This window comes from Vulpes lagopus, chromosome 21 (genome assembly GCF_018345385.1).
Source record: "Vulpes lagopus strain Blue_001 chromosome 21, ASM1834538v1, whole genome shotgun sequence".
Classification (NCBI taxonomy): Eukaryota; Metazoa; Chordata; class Mammalia; order Carnivora; family Canidae; genus Vulpes; species Vulpes lagopus.
The window spans coordinates 3869939-3886352 of NC_054844.1; the positions used below are offsets into that span (position 1 = coordinate 3869939).

Sequence of the window (16414 nt, forward strand, 5' to 3'; positions counted from 1 at the left end):
ACCATGGAGCTCAAAGAATGACCCAAGATTTATTTTATGCTCAAAGGATAGTAGAAGAGAAGGGGAGACTTCCCTGAGCAACTTAGTTGGAGCCAAAAGATAGATAGAAAGAAGAAAATACAGGAGAGAGAAAGAGTTTGAGGGGAGGGAAGAAAAGGGAAAGAGAGAAGGAAGGACAAAGAGGAAGGAAAAAGTAGTGAGGAAGAGAAAGTAGAAAAGGAAGACAAGGGATGAAGGAAGAGAAGAGAAGACAGGAGCTACTGAGCCATTCAGACTTCATGGCTACTTGGAGTTGGGGGGTATGGGGTAGAAGCTGAATTTGGATTATAATTCAAGAATCTCATGCAGCCTCCAGTAATCCTCTGCCTAGAGGCTGCAGAACACAGGCAAGCCCCGGGCTCTAAAGGCATGGCTGGCTGCATGGGCAAAAGTGTTCAGACAGAGAAGCTGTGGTCACATGGAAGCCAGTAGCCTCTGGGAGGGTCATGTGCTTCCATGGCAAGAAGTAGACTTTGCCAGATCAGGCTGAGGCTCTGACTCCAGCCAGGAAAGGGGTAATCAATTCTGTAGATGCTGTGAGCCTTGATTGAAAAAATAAAGAGGAGGAAGCTAGATCTCTGCTTTCATTAAGAGTCAAAAGCAGTGGGGGCTGGAGCTTAGCAAGAGCCAGGAAGCATGCAGAGAAGAATGTTAACCCCTCCAGCGTCTTTCTTCCATGATATCTCTGCACTAACCCACCCCTTCATCATAGCTTCCTTGTCCTGACTTCCAAGGCCACCACCTTCCTTTCTTTGTCAGCTGAAGAGCAAGAGAGCCTATGTCAGGCTGCATATTAATGCAGATCTGATGACAATTAAATGATCCATTATTTCCTGGTCCCAGGTTCCCTGGGGCTCTTGCCTCTCCTGGATTTGGGCAAGGAAGAAGAGTTCTGGTGATAAGAGACAAACTGTGTGGGGGAGATAATGCATCTGACACAGTGCCTGGCCCCATGTAACCTTCACCCAACCCTTAGCAACCAACCTCACCAGGACCACGATTTTACTATAATGAGGCCAGAGAAGGGCAAGTGAAAAATGAGAAAAGATTTCAGTAAAATTATAATCCAGAGCCCTCATCTGCCGTATCTTCTTCCTACTTCAGCATGCCCAGGAGAGAACTCATTCAGCAGGGAGCTCCTCAGGAGAAACACCAGGGAGAGGGTTGCTGGCTCTGCTCTTCTCCTCACCTCCCCCTATCCATAAAGATCTGTCTGCCTGCTGGCTGCATCTAGCCCTACACCACTGAGAGGTATGGGCAGAGGAGGATAGCCATAGAAAATGGGGGTCACAGGTAGAGAGCAGGGTGGGGCCAAATGTAATCAGCAACAGTGATTTTATTACTGAGGTTCTGTGGGGAAAACTCAGGCTGAAGTTAGGCAAAACAGTGGGGAGTAATGAGTGGCACAAAAGGCACAGAGAGGACATCCACACAACCAAGATATCCATGATTTCACATCCAAGGAAAGAGAGAGTTGCAGGGAGGAGGTAAAGTGCTCTCTCTGTCTCTTGGTGTCTAGGCTGGGGAGCAAGGGGAAAAACTGGAGGATCTGGAGGGAGGAAGGAGCTACTTGGGGCATTAACTCATTAGTGTCTGGCACAACTTCCTAAGTGAAAGATTTTTAACAACTTCCACTCTCCTGCACCATTCTAATTATTTCTTATTTTTGTTCTTCTTCTATGAAGCAAAAGCAGGACAAAGGAGAAGGAAGGATGGAGATGCTATGGTTTGTCTCTGGTTTTGACTTGGGATACTGGATAGGAATCCAGGTAATTCCTAAATCCCTGGCTTCCCAGCAAAGGCACCTGGGCAGGAGAGTTTGGTCTCTTTAAGCTACATTGGGGGCCACCACAAAGTCTTTCTCCAAGAAAAATTATCTTTCCTCAACCGTTCTTGCTCACACTTCCCTAAAGAGATGCAAAAAAAAAAAAAAAAAAAAAAAGTGGAGAAGAGAAGGGAGATACCAAAGGGCATGAGGAGAGGAATCAGGTGAAGAACCATAATTACCAAGAAGCTGTGGCTGCCCCCAGGGAAATAAATGGAATAGTTCTCCCCACCCTCACCCCATTTAGGGAAAAAGCCACATAATACCTTGTAAGAACGTTGTCTTTTGTTGAACCATGGGCACTAAGGGAAAACTGACTTTCTGCTAATAAACCAGATAAGGAAAGAAAACTGTGATACTGAAGGAAGGGCAAATGGGGAAGAAATGCGCATCTTCTTGGGGCTTGAATCAATTGCTATAGGTCTGCCAAGTCAGATCATCCTGGATCTTCACCCCTAAGAGCCTGTGGTTCTGGTCAAATGAATGCTGTGAGCTCTCATATCCTGACCCAACTTCTCGAACTACATAGATATGAGGAGAAAATGAGTTTTTAAGGAACGCATCAAATCTTCACAAGTATCTGCAGACCTGAAACATGCTGAAGGTGAGGTTCTTGGCTCTCCTCCCTCCTCCCCCCACCCAGCTCCTCCTTTAGCATCATCACCATTGTCAGGGTCAGGTGCTGATTAGGTGCTGATTTCCCCTGAGCTGCTCTTCCATGCAGTCCTCCCATCACCTGTATACTCAGAGGAAGGAAGCTAATATGTCACAGCCTGCCCAATACAGAGGAGAGAATATTCCAGTCCTCTTTCATCTCTTCTTTCCACGTCCTTAGTTAATAGACATTGAAAGTAAAAAAAAAAAAAGATTTTGAGGTCCTAAAGACCCACCCTGAAGTTAATGAGTATATTTCTCTCAGGACCCAACACGAGATTCTCCATATCACCAAATAAGCAAGTGGAAGCAAGATTTGCAGTCACCAGCCATAACAGAGAGATTTAAACACCCAAATACCAACACCTCTGTTTGCCAACTCTCTCATCATTGTTCCACAATTGTCAACCATCCCGCACAGAAATCCTCCTGAGTCAGAGGGAAAAGCTATAGCCAGATTGAGTCCTCATGCTATAAATGAGTCCTCCATTGGCTTGGTGGGTTGTGTCTTTGTGCCCCTTTGGTTCTGTGGAGATTCGGAAGAAGGATGCCCACTCAGGTCAGAGCAGAGTAGGCTTCCCCAAAGAGCCACTCCTGGCTTTGATCCCACTGCATCAGTTAAAGAGCCAGGCTCATTCCTCTGGGAAATGCTTTCTCCCACCATTTATCTTCCTCTATCTCTAGCACTTATGCCTTCTCACATCTTTCTTGCTTCTCAGCCTTATCCCCTGCCTCCTGCATTTTCTCAGACCCCAATTCTACTCTCCAACTAGGGTCCTTTAAAAGGACCTAGCCCTTTTAAAGCTCTTAACATGCCTCTTTGCCAAGCCTCTGTGTTTTTCATATCTCGCTCTCCATTCAAATAATTGTACTACCCAAACTCCCTTCCAAATTTTTCCCAACTTAAAAAAAAATTCAACTGTTCTTTTTTCTTCAGTGTAATCTTCACCACAACTTCCTCCCCAATCTTGTCCCTTTTAAAATCTCCCAGTTTCTGATATCCCCAACCACTTACCACCTATTTCTTTCTTCCTTTGCCCCCAAGAATGGTCTGGATTGTCTCTTTTGCTCCAACATCCCCAAGTCCCCTAAAACACCGATGCCAATCCCTCTATTCCCCCAAATCTCCTTGACACACTTCTACCTCCAAGCATCTTCTCATCTCTTCACTTCAGGTTGCCCTAGTCCCTCAGACTCTTAGGGGAACCCGATCCGCCCCTTGTCTCTTCCTTCTACACATTTACTTCCCTTTCTGTTACCACAGTGCCCCTCCCTTCGTCCCCACTCACTCGGGTCTTCTGGTCAGGACGCCCTTGCCGAGGGCGGCGGGGGATTTGTGCTGAAGGAGGGTTCCGGCGGCAGGGCAACAACTCGGGGGACGCTCCTTCTCCTTGTCGGCGACGGCCCCGGGCGCCGCGGGGTGCTGGTGGGGCGACTGGGGCGCGTGAGCCCTGCTGCTGGGGCCCGGCTGGGGCTGCACCAGGAGCTGGCCGTGGTGCTGAAGCGGGGGCTGCTCGGGCGCAGGCTGCGGCGCGGCGGGCGGGAGCTGTCCGTGGTTCTGGAGCGGCTCCTGGGCCGCGGCGGCGGCGGCGGCGGCGGCGGCGGCGGCGGCGGCCGGGGCGGCCGGGGCGGCAGGCAGCGGGGCCGGCGACGGAGGGACCAGCCCAGGCGGAGGCTGGGCTTGCAGCAGCTGCTGATGCTCCCACAGGCTGCGGTTCTCGGCGCTTAGCTCGTCCAGCCGCCGCTCCAGCTCGTCGATGCGCTGGCGCTGGGTGTGGATGAGGCTCTGCTGGTTCTGCACGATGGCCGTGAGCTCCTTGAGGTAGAGCACGGCACGCACCGGGTTCTCCAGCAGGCTCTCCATGCCGCCCGCCGCCGCCTGCGCCCTGGCTGCGCCTCGGCGGGCGGCGGGGAGCGCGAGGGCGCGCAGGAGCCGAGCAGCCCCGGCGATCCGCTCGCCTCCCTCTCCGGCGGGCCCAGCCTCCCTCCCAGCCGCCGGTGCCGCGTCACCGCCACCCGGACCTTCACACACGCAGCGAGGGGCGGGACCGCGGCGCCAGGGCCCACCCTCCCACCTCCCACCTCCCACCTCCCACCTCCCACCTCCCACCTCCGGGCTTCGTGAGGAGTCTCGGCTTCCTGCAGGGCTGACAGGAGGAAAAGGAGACACGCGAGGGAGTGGGTAGGGGAGCAGGATAAACGGAGGGGCCTGGAGAGGTGAGGCGGACATTGCTGCACTGGGGGAGTGCGATGGGACGGGTCGGAGAAGAGAAGCAGGTACGGAAGAGGGAGAGAGAGGGGCTGGGACAAGGAGGGAGGGCGCGCGGGGTGGGCGGGGGACAGAGAGAAGGTGGCCAAGGGAGAGAGGAATGGGACTCTGAAAGGTCACAGAACCCCTTTCCTATGTCCAGCTATCCCAGAGGTTGTGGGTCATCCTAAAGACCTTCCGAGGAGGGGCCCCCCTTGCCTCTTTCGTACTCAACCATCTATTCTGCTGGGGAATTCCCTGGGACACAAGGATCATAGAACTATGAGGGACCCTAGAGAGCTTCGAGTCCTTTATTCAGCCAAGAGGAAACTTAGGGTGAGAAGTCTGTTTATGCTGGGTTTTCTCTGGGAAAGAGACCTCAGGACAGTGTTGGCCACTCTAATATGATTATGAACTAAATAAACCAGGCCCTGTGTGTCATGGGTTCACGCTTCCAGAAACTTCTGAAGAGATCGTTCTGTTTGAAAAACATTTATGCACCGCATTCTCCTACCAAACTCTGGGCTAGGTGGTGGTAAGACCAAGATGACTAGGATGGAATCTTTAGCTTCTTGAAGCTTACAGTTAAATAGGTGAAACAAGTAGTAAATATTTAATTTTGATATGTGGTGGTGGTTGTACATTGTAAGATAGAAATACGCTCAGAGTGCTAAAGGAAACCAACATCTTGGGGATCTGGGAAGGCTTCTTGGAGAAAGTAACACTTGATGTGGAAAGGATTTTCCAGAAAGGAAAAAGCATGAGCAAAAGATCAGAGATATGAATCAACATGGACTGAATCGTTAATTAATTACTAAAAAATGTACATTAAACACCCACTGATTGTTAAATACTGTACTAGGAACTCTGCAGGCTATAGCTAGCATAGATAATAAATTACGATTTCCATAATCAAGGAGATTATAATTTAGTACAATAGATATGGTGTGCACCTAAATAACTAAAATACAAATAAAAATTTCTGTCAGAGCTCTTCAAGTCAAGTTTCATAGGAGTTCAGGGGAAGGAGAGGTTGTGCTTGACTACGGTGATCTGATCAGGAGGAGATGTTATTCAAGCTAGGCTATGAAGGATGAGAAATTCCAACAGGTAGACACAACAGGGGAGCAGAAGATGAAGAAGATATGTGAGACAGCAGGAAAAGACGAAGGAATGGAAATAGAGCACTTTAGTTTAATCTAATTTGACAGAACGACCCTTTCCTCTGGACTGTGAGTGCTCTTAGCATATCTGTTATTGTGCTATGCTATTCTCCACACAGATTTTTGTTCCCCTCAGGGTAGGCAGATCTGTGGATACCATGTGTCCAGTGAGCCGGGCCAGCAAAGCCCGTCTGGTACCAAACTTGAATGACCTTATGGGAAAAGATATGTGCTCTGCAAATATATTGGTTTCTCTGCACCTGCAGTGTGTTTTTATTTCGTTTTTCTCTCATTTATTTCCTTAGGAAACTTCTTTCTATAAAAGAATGAGTAAAAGAACTTTTTAAAAATATGTATATTTTTTATTGGAGTTCGATTTGGCAACATATAGTATAACACCCAGTGCTTACAGCATAATTATCCATAGGGCTTGTTTGAAAGGCAGATTTCTGGGCCCCAAGTTGTCCTGCTGTGTTGGAATCACTAGGAATGGTGCCCAAGTATATTAATCTTTTTGGCTTTTTTTCTTTTATTAAAAAAAATCAACTTTATTGAGTTATAACTTACATATATTAATATGTACCCACTTTGAGTGCATGGTTTAATGAGGTTTTTATTTTTAAGATTTTATTTATTTATTCACGAAAGACACAGAGAGAGAAGCAGAGACATAGGCAGAGGGAGAAGCAGGCTCCTCATGGGGAGCCCAATGCAGGATTCAATCCCAGGACCCTGGGGATCACAACCTGAGCCAAAGGCAGCCGCTCAACCTCTGAGCCACCCAGGTGCCCCAGGTTTAATGAGTTTTGACAAACACATACACCCATATAATCAAAAATTTCCATCACTATAAAAACTAACCTCATGTCCCTTTGCAATCAACTGCTCTTATCCTCAGCTCCAGTCCATCACTGATCTATTTTTTGTCAAGATAGTTTCATCTTGTAAATGGCAATCATAAAATATATGTTCTTTTGTGTATTTTTTTTTTGCTCAGCATAATGCTTTTGAGGTTCAACTGTTCTGTTATGATATCAATAGTATGTTCCTTTTTTACTTCTGATTAGTTTTATATGGTATGGATAAAAAACATGATTTATTTATTCACCTGAAAATGGACATTTTTGTTGTTTCCAGGTATTAGTTATTTTGAATAAAGCTGCTATGGACAAGCTTAATGGGCAAGTCTTTGTGTGGACATATGTTTTCATATGTTTTATTGGGAGGAAAAATCCGAAATTGGAATTGCTGAGTCGTATACTAAATACATATTTAACTTATAAGAAACTCTCAAATTGTTTTCCAAAATGGTTGTACTATTTTTTATTCTCACCAGCAGTGCATGAGAGGTTCAGTTGTTTTACATCCTCACTAATACTTGATATTTTTAGCCTTTTTACATTTTATCACTTTGAGTGAGTAGTAGCATATTAATATGGTTTTAATAAATATTTTTGTGTAGACATGCTGTTGAGCATCTTCTCATGTGCTATTGGACATTTTTCTGTCTTCTCTGCCCACTATTTCTATTGAATTGTTTCTCTTATATATTGAGCTTTAAGAATTCTTTATATATTCTGGAAAGCAGTCTTTGTCAGATATATATTACAAATATTTTCTCTAGTCAGTGGCTTGCTTTTTCATTTTCTTAACATTGTCCTTTGAACAGCAATGTCTTTTTATTTTGATGAAGAAAAACTTACGATTTTTTTCTTTTTATAGTTCATGCTTTTTTTGTCCTGTCTAAAAATTCTTTGCTTGAGTATCTCAAAGCCAAAAACATGTTCTCCTGTGTTTTCTTCTAGAAGTTTTCTAATTTTTGCTTTCATGTTTAGGCTTGTGATCTATTTCAGGTTAATTTTTGTATTTGGTATGAAGAGTCAAAGTTCATTTCTTCCTTAAATGTTTGACAGAATTCATCACTGAAGCCATTCCAACCTGGAGGTTTCTTTGTGAGAAGATTTTTAACTACAAAGTCAAGTTCTTTAGTAGATATGAGGCTTTTCAACCATTCTATTTCTTTGTGCATCCATTTTGGTAATTTGTGTCTCTGGTAGGCAGAATGACCAGCCAAGGATGTCCATGTCCTAGTCCCCAAAACTTGTGAATATGTTTCTTTACATAGTAAAAGCAACTTTAAATATGTGATTAAATTAAGGATCTTAAAATAGAAAGATTATCCTGGATTATCTGTATGGGCCCAATGTAATCACAAGAGTCTTTGTAATGGGGATGTGAGAGTGTCAGAAAGGAGATACGGCAACAGAAGCAGAGATCAGAATGAGGCAATTGTTATCTGGGAAGCAGAATTCAGAAAATGTAGATGTCATATAGAAACTAGAAAAGAGAGGGAAACACTTCTCCTCCAGAGCCTCCAGAAGGAATGCAGTCCCACCAATATCTTGATTTCAGCCAGATGAGATGCATTTTGGACTTCAGGCTTCTGGAACTGTAAGATAATAAACTGTATTGCTTCAAGTCACTATGTTTGTTGTACTCTAACAGCAGCAATAGGAAATGAACACAAGTGTCTTTCAAGAATTTATCATTTTCATCTGAGTTGTCAAACTTGTTGGCATGAAGTTGTTTATAATATGTGCCTTTTAATGTCTGTAGGCTGTGTAGTGATGTCTCCTCTTTCATGCCTGATATTGGTAATTTGAGTATTAAAAGTCAGTCTTCCATTTTTATATTTTCATATACCTAGTTTTTGGTGTCACTGATTTTCCTCTGTTGCTTGCCCATTTGCTATTTCATTGATTTGCTCTCTTTTTTTTTTTTTTTTTAAGATTTTGTTTGTTTATTTGAGAGAGAGCAAGCAAGCATGTATACAAGCAGGGGGTGAGGGGCAGAGAAGTAGAGTCCCCACTAAAGGGAGCCTGATGTGGGACTCAATCTCAGGACCTTGGGATCATGATCGGAGCCAAAAGCAGACATTTAACTTAAGCCACCCATGCGCCCTCATTGGTTTGCTCTCTTATCTTTCTTTTTCTTTTTTCTACCTACTTTTGTTTCCATTTGCTTTTTTAAAACTAGCTTCTTAAGATAGAAGCTTAGATTATTTTTTAAGATTATTATTTATGTATTCATGAGAGACACAGAGAGAGAGGCAGAGACATAGGCAGAGGGAGACACAGGCTCTCTGTAGGGAGCCCGATGCGGAACTCAATCCCAGGACTCCAGGATTAAGATAATAAATTTGAATGGCTTAAGCCATTACATTTGTGACAGCCACAGAAAACCAATACAGCATGTGACATTTCCCCCCATTCTTTAATTTTTAACCTATGTAAGTCCTCCACCCTTCCCCACTCCTGCAAAAATCCAGCCTGAAATCGTGTCTTTTAATTGGAGTGCTTTTTTTTTTTTTTTAAAGATTCTATTTATTTATTCATGAGAGACACAGAGAGAGACAGGCAGAGACACAGGCAGAGGGAGAAGCAGGCTCCATACAGGGAGCCTGATGTGGGACTTGTTGCCGGGACTCCAGGATCATGCCCTGGACCAAAGGCAGCTGCTAAACCGCTGAGCAACCCAGGGATTCCCTTAATTGGAGTGCTTAAATCGTTTACACTTAATTTAATTTATTTATCAATATGTTTGGATTTCAATCTACCATCTTGCTATTTTATTGTTTCTTTGTTCTTTGTTCTTTTTCACTTGTTCCTGCCTTCTTTTAGCTTGAATATTTTCTAGTACTCCATTACCTCCACTAGTGGCTTATTAACACCACCTGTTCATTTATTTATTTAGTGATTGTTCTAGGGTTTACAATATTTGTTGTTAAGTTCTCATTGTCCAAATATTGTATTTCACATATAATGTAAAAACATTACAGCAGCTTATTTCCCTTCCTCCCATCCTCTGTGCTATTATTGTCATAGATTTACTTCTGTATTTATTATTTTTACAATACATTGTTATCATTTTTGCCTTAAAGAGTTAATTATCTTTTAATTTTTAAAAAATGTTAATATCTTTTTTATTTACATATATGTGTAAATTTTATTATATATATGTAAATTTTATTACACACACACATACATATACATATACATACACCATTTTGGCCACTTTAATTTCTATATGGATCCAGATTTCCATTTGGTATCATTATCCTTCCACCTGAAGAATTTTCTTTAACATCTCTATAGTCAGGTCTCTTGGTAACACATTCTGTCAGATTTTTTTACTTTTGTCTGACAAAGTATTTATGTCTCCTCAATTTTTTTCAAGATTTTATTCATATAAGAGAGAGCATAAGCAGGCAGAGAAGCAGAGAGAGAAGCAGGCTTCCCACTGAGCAGAGACCAATGTGGGGCTCAATCCCAGGACCCTGGAATCCTAACTTGAGCTAAAGGCAGACGCTTAACTAACTGAGTCACCCAAGCACTCCCATGTCTCAATTGTTAAAATTTCTTTGTCATGGTATAGAATTTTTTACTTTGTTGTTTGTTTGTTTTTCCCAGCACTTAAAGATATTGTTCCAGTGTCTTCTGGCTTGCATTTTCTGGCAAGAACTCTGTGATCAACCTTATCATTGTTGTAATCCAAAATGAGGAGAAAAATAATCAATAGAAACAAGATGTGAAATGAAAGGTGAAATTAGCAAAGATTTTAAAACAGCTGTCATAAAATATGTGTAAGTATTTAAAGAACTATAAGAACACAATGAAGAGTGAAATGGGAAATTTAAAAAAATGAAATGGAACTCCTAGAGGTAAAAACATAATATCTGAAATGAAAGTTTTACTGGGTGGGATTAACAGCATATATACATTGTAGAATTAAAAATCAGTAACCTTAAAGATATATCAACAGACGAATGTCTGAGTGGCTCAGTGGTTGAGCAGACCTGCCTTTGGCTCAAGTCGTGATCCCAGGGTCCTGGGATCAAGTCCCACATCGGGTTCCCCAAGGGGAGCCTGCTTCTCCCTCTGCCTGTATCTCTGCCTCTCTCTCTCTCTCTCTATGTGTGTGTCTCATGAATAAATAAATAAAATCTTTTTTTTAAAAAAAAAGATATAGCATCAGAAACTATCTAACCTGATTGATACTGATCCACAGGTCACTGAGCCTCAATTTTTTTCAGTCTTTTTTCTTCCTGTGCTTTAGTTTAGATAGCTTTATTTCTAGAAGTTCCATTTAGCTCCTTTTTATATATCTTATTTCTCACCTCATTACTCTTATGTTTTCTTCTAGTTTGGGGTCTTACTTTCCTGCTTCTTCACATGTCTAGTAATTTTTTTTCTTTCTATGCTGGATAGTTTGAATGTGACTGTTGAGTGCTGAATTTTTAAATTTTTCCTTAAACAGTGTTGGACTGTGTTTTTGCAGGTAGTTAAGTTACTTGTGGATCTACTTGATACCTTCAAGATTTCTTTTAAGCTTTTTATAGGACAAGCCTAGAGTAATTAATACTCTTGTCTAATTTATCCTTACTCCCATGGTCTGATCATTCTGCTATCTCATGAATGTCATCAAGATCTTTGCGCTCGGGCTGGTCAGAACTCTGATCTTTTCCAGCCCATGTGAGCATTGAAATTTTTCATCTTAAACCACCATTATTTACTCAGGCACATAGAATTTCACATATATGTATGGCTTAGTGTTCAGCAACAGACTCAAGGAAGGCTATCTGCAGATTCCTGGAGCTCTTTCTTTACATAATTCTCTTTTCTCTGGTACTCTGCCCTGTAAATTCCAGCCACCTTGGCCTCCTCCGATCTCTGTGTCCTGAACTCAGAGAGGCCATCATGTTCTGCCTTGGCTTCCTCTTTCTGCCCTGCAATCGTGAAAGTTTCTTTAGGCGGTGAGCCAAGGTGATTATAGGGCTCACTATGTTTTCCTTGTCTCAAGAGTCATAATCCTGTGCTGATAGTTTTCCAATGTGTAAAAATTGTTTTTTTTTTAAGATTGTATTATTTATTTATTTATTTATTTATTTATTTATTTATTTAGCAGAGAGAGAGAAAGAGAGAGAGAGAATGCACAAGCAGGGGAAGCAACAGGCAGAGGAAGAGAAAGAAGTAGATTCCCCGCCAAGCAGGGACTCTGATGCAGGGCTTAATCCCAGGACCCTGGGATCATGACCCAAACTGAAGGCAGACACTTAATTGACTGAGCCACCTAGGCACCTCTGGAAATTGGTTTTTAAATATATATTTATATTGGAATATAATAATTTTCTAGTTGTTGATAGTAGGAGGGCAAGTACAGTCCCAATTTTTGGCTTCTGGCCTTAAAATATTGGCCAGAAGACAAAAAAAGCCCTACATTTTTAATAAGTACCCAGGTGATTCTTTTTTTTTTTTTTTTTTAAGATTTTATCTATTCATTCATGAGAGGCAGAGACATAGGCAGAAGGAGAAACAGGCCAATGCAGGATTCAATCCCAGGACCCTGGGATCATGCCCTGAGCCAAAGGCAGATTCTCAACCATTGAACCACCCAGGCCCCCCAGCACCCAAGTGATTCTGATGACCCTAAATGTGGAGACCTCCTGGGCTAGAGGGAAATAAAAGTAATGACTTACTTTTGTGTGGCACTTTCCAGTTTGCAAGACTTCTTCATATGCATTATCATTTAATCCTCATATCCACTCTCTGAAGAAAGCAGGGACAGGATTATGGTTCCCCTCTTAGGACACAAAATTTGAGGCCCTGGGACATTGTGACTTTCCTGAAGCCAGATGGTTGATGGATGAGACAGCTGGAGCTGGACCTCTAGTCTTCAGACCTTAATGCACAGACTCATCTCCCATACACTGTAAGAAGTGAGGAGCCCTGAAAGAGACAAGCTTGGGGTTACCCTTCCCTGAGCCATGCCATGTGTTTGCTCCCCAGTGTTCAGGCTGCCTTTCTCTGCCACCACATTCTAGCCTGTCTTCTCCTAATAAATGTTAGGTTCCAGCCAAATTGGACCATTCACTCCTCCTCAAATCCAACAACACTCTTCTGTCTTCCTTGTACTTAATAATATGTGTTTAATGAAAGAAGAAGTGTGGTGGTGGGGAGAGAGGATAATGAACAATTATGTTTAGTTGTAGGGGAGAATTCAGCCATGGAAAATGACAGTTTACTCCTTTGAGCCCCAGATATCTCTTTTTTTTTTTAAATTTATGATAGTCACACAGAGAGAGAGAGAGAGAGGCAGAGACATAGGCAGAGGGAGAAACAGGCTCCATGCACCAGGAGCCTGACATGGGATTCGATCCGGGGTCTCCAGGATCGCGCCCTAGGCCAAAGGCAGGCGCTAAACCGCTGCGCCCCACAGGGATCCCATCAGATATCTCTCTTTTAAACTGACATGGTTTACCTAGGTTAAAGTGTGTGTGTGTGTGTGTGTGTGTGTGTGTACTTTTCTACATGTATATATAATCAACATTAAAATGTTTAAAAACAGATTGTAAAACAAAGTCGTTTCTAGATTTCCTCTTAACTATGGCATATACATATGTAAAGTCATAATTCTAGGGCAGTTTTATGGAAGCAGAAAGGATATTACTGAGGCCTTTCATGACCAATGACTAGCTGTAGGAATAACAAGACATTTGGTTTTTCTGGTCCAGGGTATGGATTCAGTACCGCTGCCCATGAGCTACACCACCCTGGTGAGAAATTCTCCCCTGTCAGCACAGAAGGCCCACAGATTCCACACCTCACTGAGTGGACAGTTCCCCAGAAGGCAGGTGGGGGTAGGGGGGGAAAGTAGCAGTATTTCTCTTGTCCAGAAGATTTGATGGATTCTAAACAACTGGACAGGGCATTCAGGATCATTTCATCCAGCTCTCTGCCTCTGGGCCGAACAGCAGCTAAGCCCCACAGACAACGAGAAGTTCTCACACATACTTCTTATGTATTCTGTTGCCAGAACTGGAAATATACGAGGCTATCAGCCTATAGGGATGTAAAGCAAATATGGCCCCTCCTTTGCCTAATTATTGAATGATAATAGTGGTGATAATCCTAGCCAGCATTTGTATTTCTCTTCATGCTTTTAAATATCTCTGGGTCTTGGTTTCCTCAACTATAAAGTGGAGATAATAACTGAATCCGTATCATAGGTTATTTTAAGGGTGAATAAATAGTACATGTGAAGTGCAATCACATGTATTCATTTTATTTGATTCTCAGTGAGTGGTAAGCAAGAAATGTATGTTTTTCAGATGTGGCAAATGAGGCTCAGAGAGGATGAGTAGCCTTCTTGATGTTACACAGCCAATCAAGGCAGAACCAGGCCTGGAACCCAAGTCTCCTATTCAACCCTCACCCTTTTTCCTTAGTACCACATATTAGGACATCTAGCATGGAGAGAATACTAGGGGCGAGTGTTGATCAGCAATGACCTTGTACTTGTGTTTGTGATTAAATGAGATAAAGGATGTAAAGAACTTAGAACAATGTCTGGCACAGAGCCTGTGTCCAGGAAAAATCATCTTCATTATTATGTATAAAGTATTTCACAGATACACAATCTCATTTAGTCATCACAAAATGCCTATGGAGTATTTTCATTAGCCTCATTTTATAGGAAAGGGAACAGGGGCACAAAGAAATAATGACTTGCAGTGTGCCTGGGTGGCTCAGTCGGTTAAGCGTCTGATTCTTGAATTGGGCTCAGATCATGATCTCATGACATGTGAGACTTGTGAGATGGAGTCCCACATCAGTCTCTTCACTGGGCATGGGATCCGCTTAAGATTCTCTCTCTCCCTCTGCCCCCCCCCCACTCCCCCCTAAAAAGTAGTGACTTGCCCAAGGCTAGCAGATATCACAGCCAGAAATCCCACTTGGACCAGGCTGCTCTGGGGTTTTGCAGTCAAAGCTACCCTTAAATGCAGCTTGGGAGGTGACTTTGTCCACATCTCACATAGTAAAGGTCAAGTAAGGGGATACAAGTCATAGAATAGGCCTCAGAAGGAGTCTTTGAGGCCTTCTTGCAGTTGGCCTTTGGGCTGAGGAAGCCCTATTAATCCCTAACTGCCCACCTGATGGATTATGCCAGTCCTGTCAGGTCTGAGACATTCCTTTTTTTTTTTTTTTAAGTTTCTATTTTGTTTTATTTTTTTCTTTTTAAAATTTTATTCATGAGAGACACAGAGAGGCAGAGACACAGGCAGAGAAAGAAGCAGGCTCCATGCAGGGAGCCCAACGTAGGACTTGATCCTGGGGCCCCCAGGATCATGTCCTGGGCTGAAGGCGGCGCTAAACTGCTGAGCCACCTGGGCTGCCCAGTCTGAGACATTCTGAAGGCATCTCAAGCTTTCTGACTTGAACAGACCCTTCAAACTCCCTCTCCCAAGTTACCATTTTCTTGGGACTTCCCTGGATTGAGGAATGGAATAGAGTCATCGAAAAAAACATGGGTTCTGGAAAAGGCAGATGTGGGTTTGAACCCTCCTTCTGCCCCTTCCCACCTATGTGACCTTGGGGAAGTTATATAACTGTTCTGAATCTCTACGCAATGGGGAACATGGGGTTGTTGTGGTTGCACAATATCTGGCATAGAGTAAATGCTTAAAAGATTTTAGCATTTAGTAGGAGTGGTAAAGACTTTCCTGGAGTCAGAAGACTGAGTTTATCCCTCTGGTCATGGAACACAGGTGAGTCATTTACTCTCTCTGAGCTTCCCATCCTCATCTGTGAAATGAGTCAATGTCGGTATACCCTGAACTCACATCCATGAATGTTCTATATGAGCTGGAAAGTAGTAAACAAATTGGGCAGTAAACTCAGATCCAAACAGAACCTATAAGCCCCTCTCTTATTGTTCCCCATCTCTAGCCCAAATAAGCAGCCTGTATTGGATTTGGAGAAGATAATATACTCCAGGACAAGCACATTGAGACAATCTAGAAATACCTGTAGTGAAAAGGGCATAGAAAGAATTTTCCTTGAGGTGCCTGGGTGGCTCAGTGGTTAAGCGTCTGCCTTTGGATCCTGGAGTCCTTGGATCGAGTCCTGCATCAGGCTCCACAGGTAGCCTGCTTCTCCCTCTGCCTATGTCTCTGCCTCTCTCTGTGTCTCTCATGAATAAATAAATAAAATCTTTTTTAAAAAAGAAAGAATTTTCCTCCTTCTCTGACACTCTGTGGGGTGTCATTGAGAATATTTGAGAAAGCTTTGAGCTGGAACCACAGGTCTAGACCTCTGGTTACTGGTTCTAATCTGTTCTCTGCTCCTGACAAGCTACCTCAGCAGAGGCCAAGGCCTCTTCTCCTCTGGACCTCAGGAGTCTCACAGTAGAGTGAGGGGGTAGAGATGGAATCACCAGATCTAGGAGAAAGGACCCAGGAGCTCATCTACTCTATGACACCCTTCGACCCAAATGCAAGCATCCTCATCACACCATTCTCGGTCACCAGGCTCTGCCCAAATTTTCCCACAACAAACAAGTTCCTGCATCATAAGATGGTTATCTAATTTTTGGATGACAAAATAGCTAGGAAGATATTTCCGATATTGAGCTGTGATCTGCCTTCCT

The 16414-nt window shown here is 43.2% G+C and overlaps 1 protein-coding gene across 2 annotated transcripts in view; it reads right to left on the reverse strand.

The window, feature by feature from the left end:
- Positions 1–4446, reverse strand: part of IQSEC3 (IQ motif and Sec7 domain ArfGEF 3) — a 110172-nt gene extending 105726 nt beyond the window's left edge. For both annotated transcript variants that reach the window (XM_041735308.1, XM_041735309.1), the window contains exon 1: positions 3808–4446. In XM_041735308.1, the coding sequence (XP_041591242.1) occupies positions 3808–4382 (575 nt within the window). In that variant the 5' untranslated portion in view covers positions 4383–4446. The remainder of the gene's footprint in view (positions 1–3807) is intronic.
- Positions 4447–16414: the final 11968 nt, after the last annotated feature.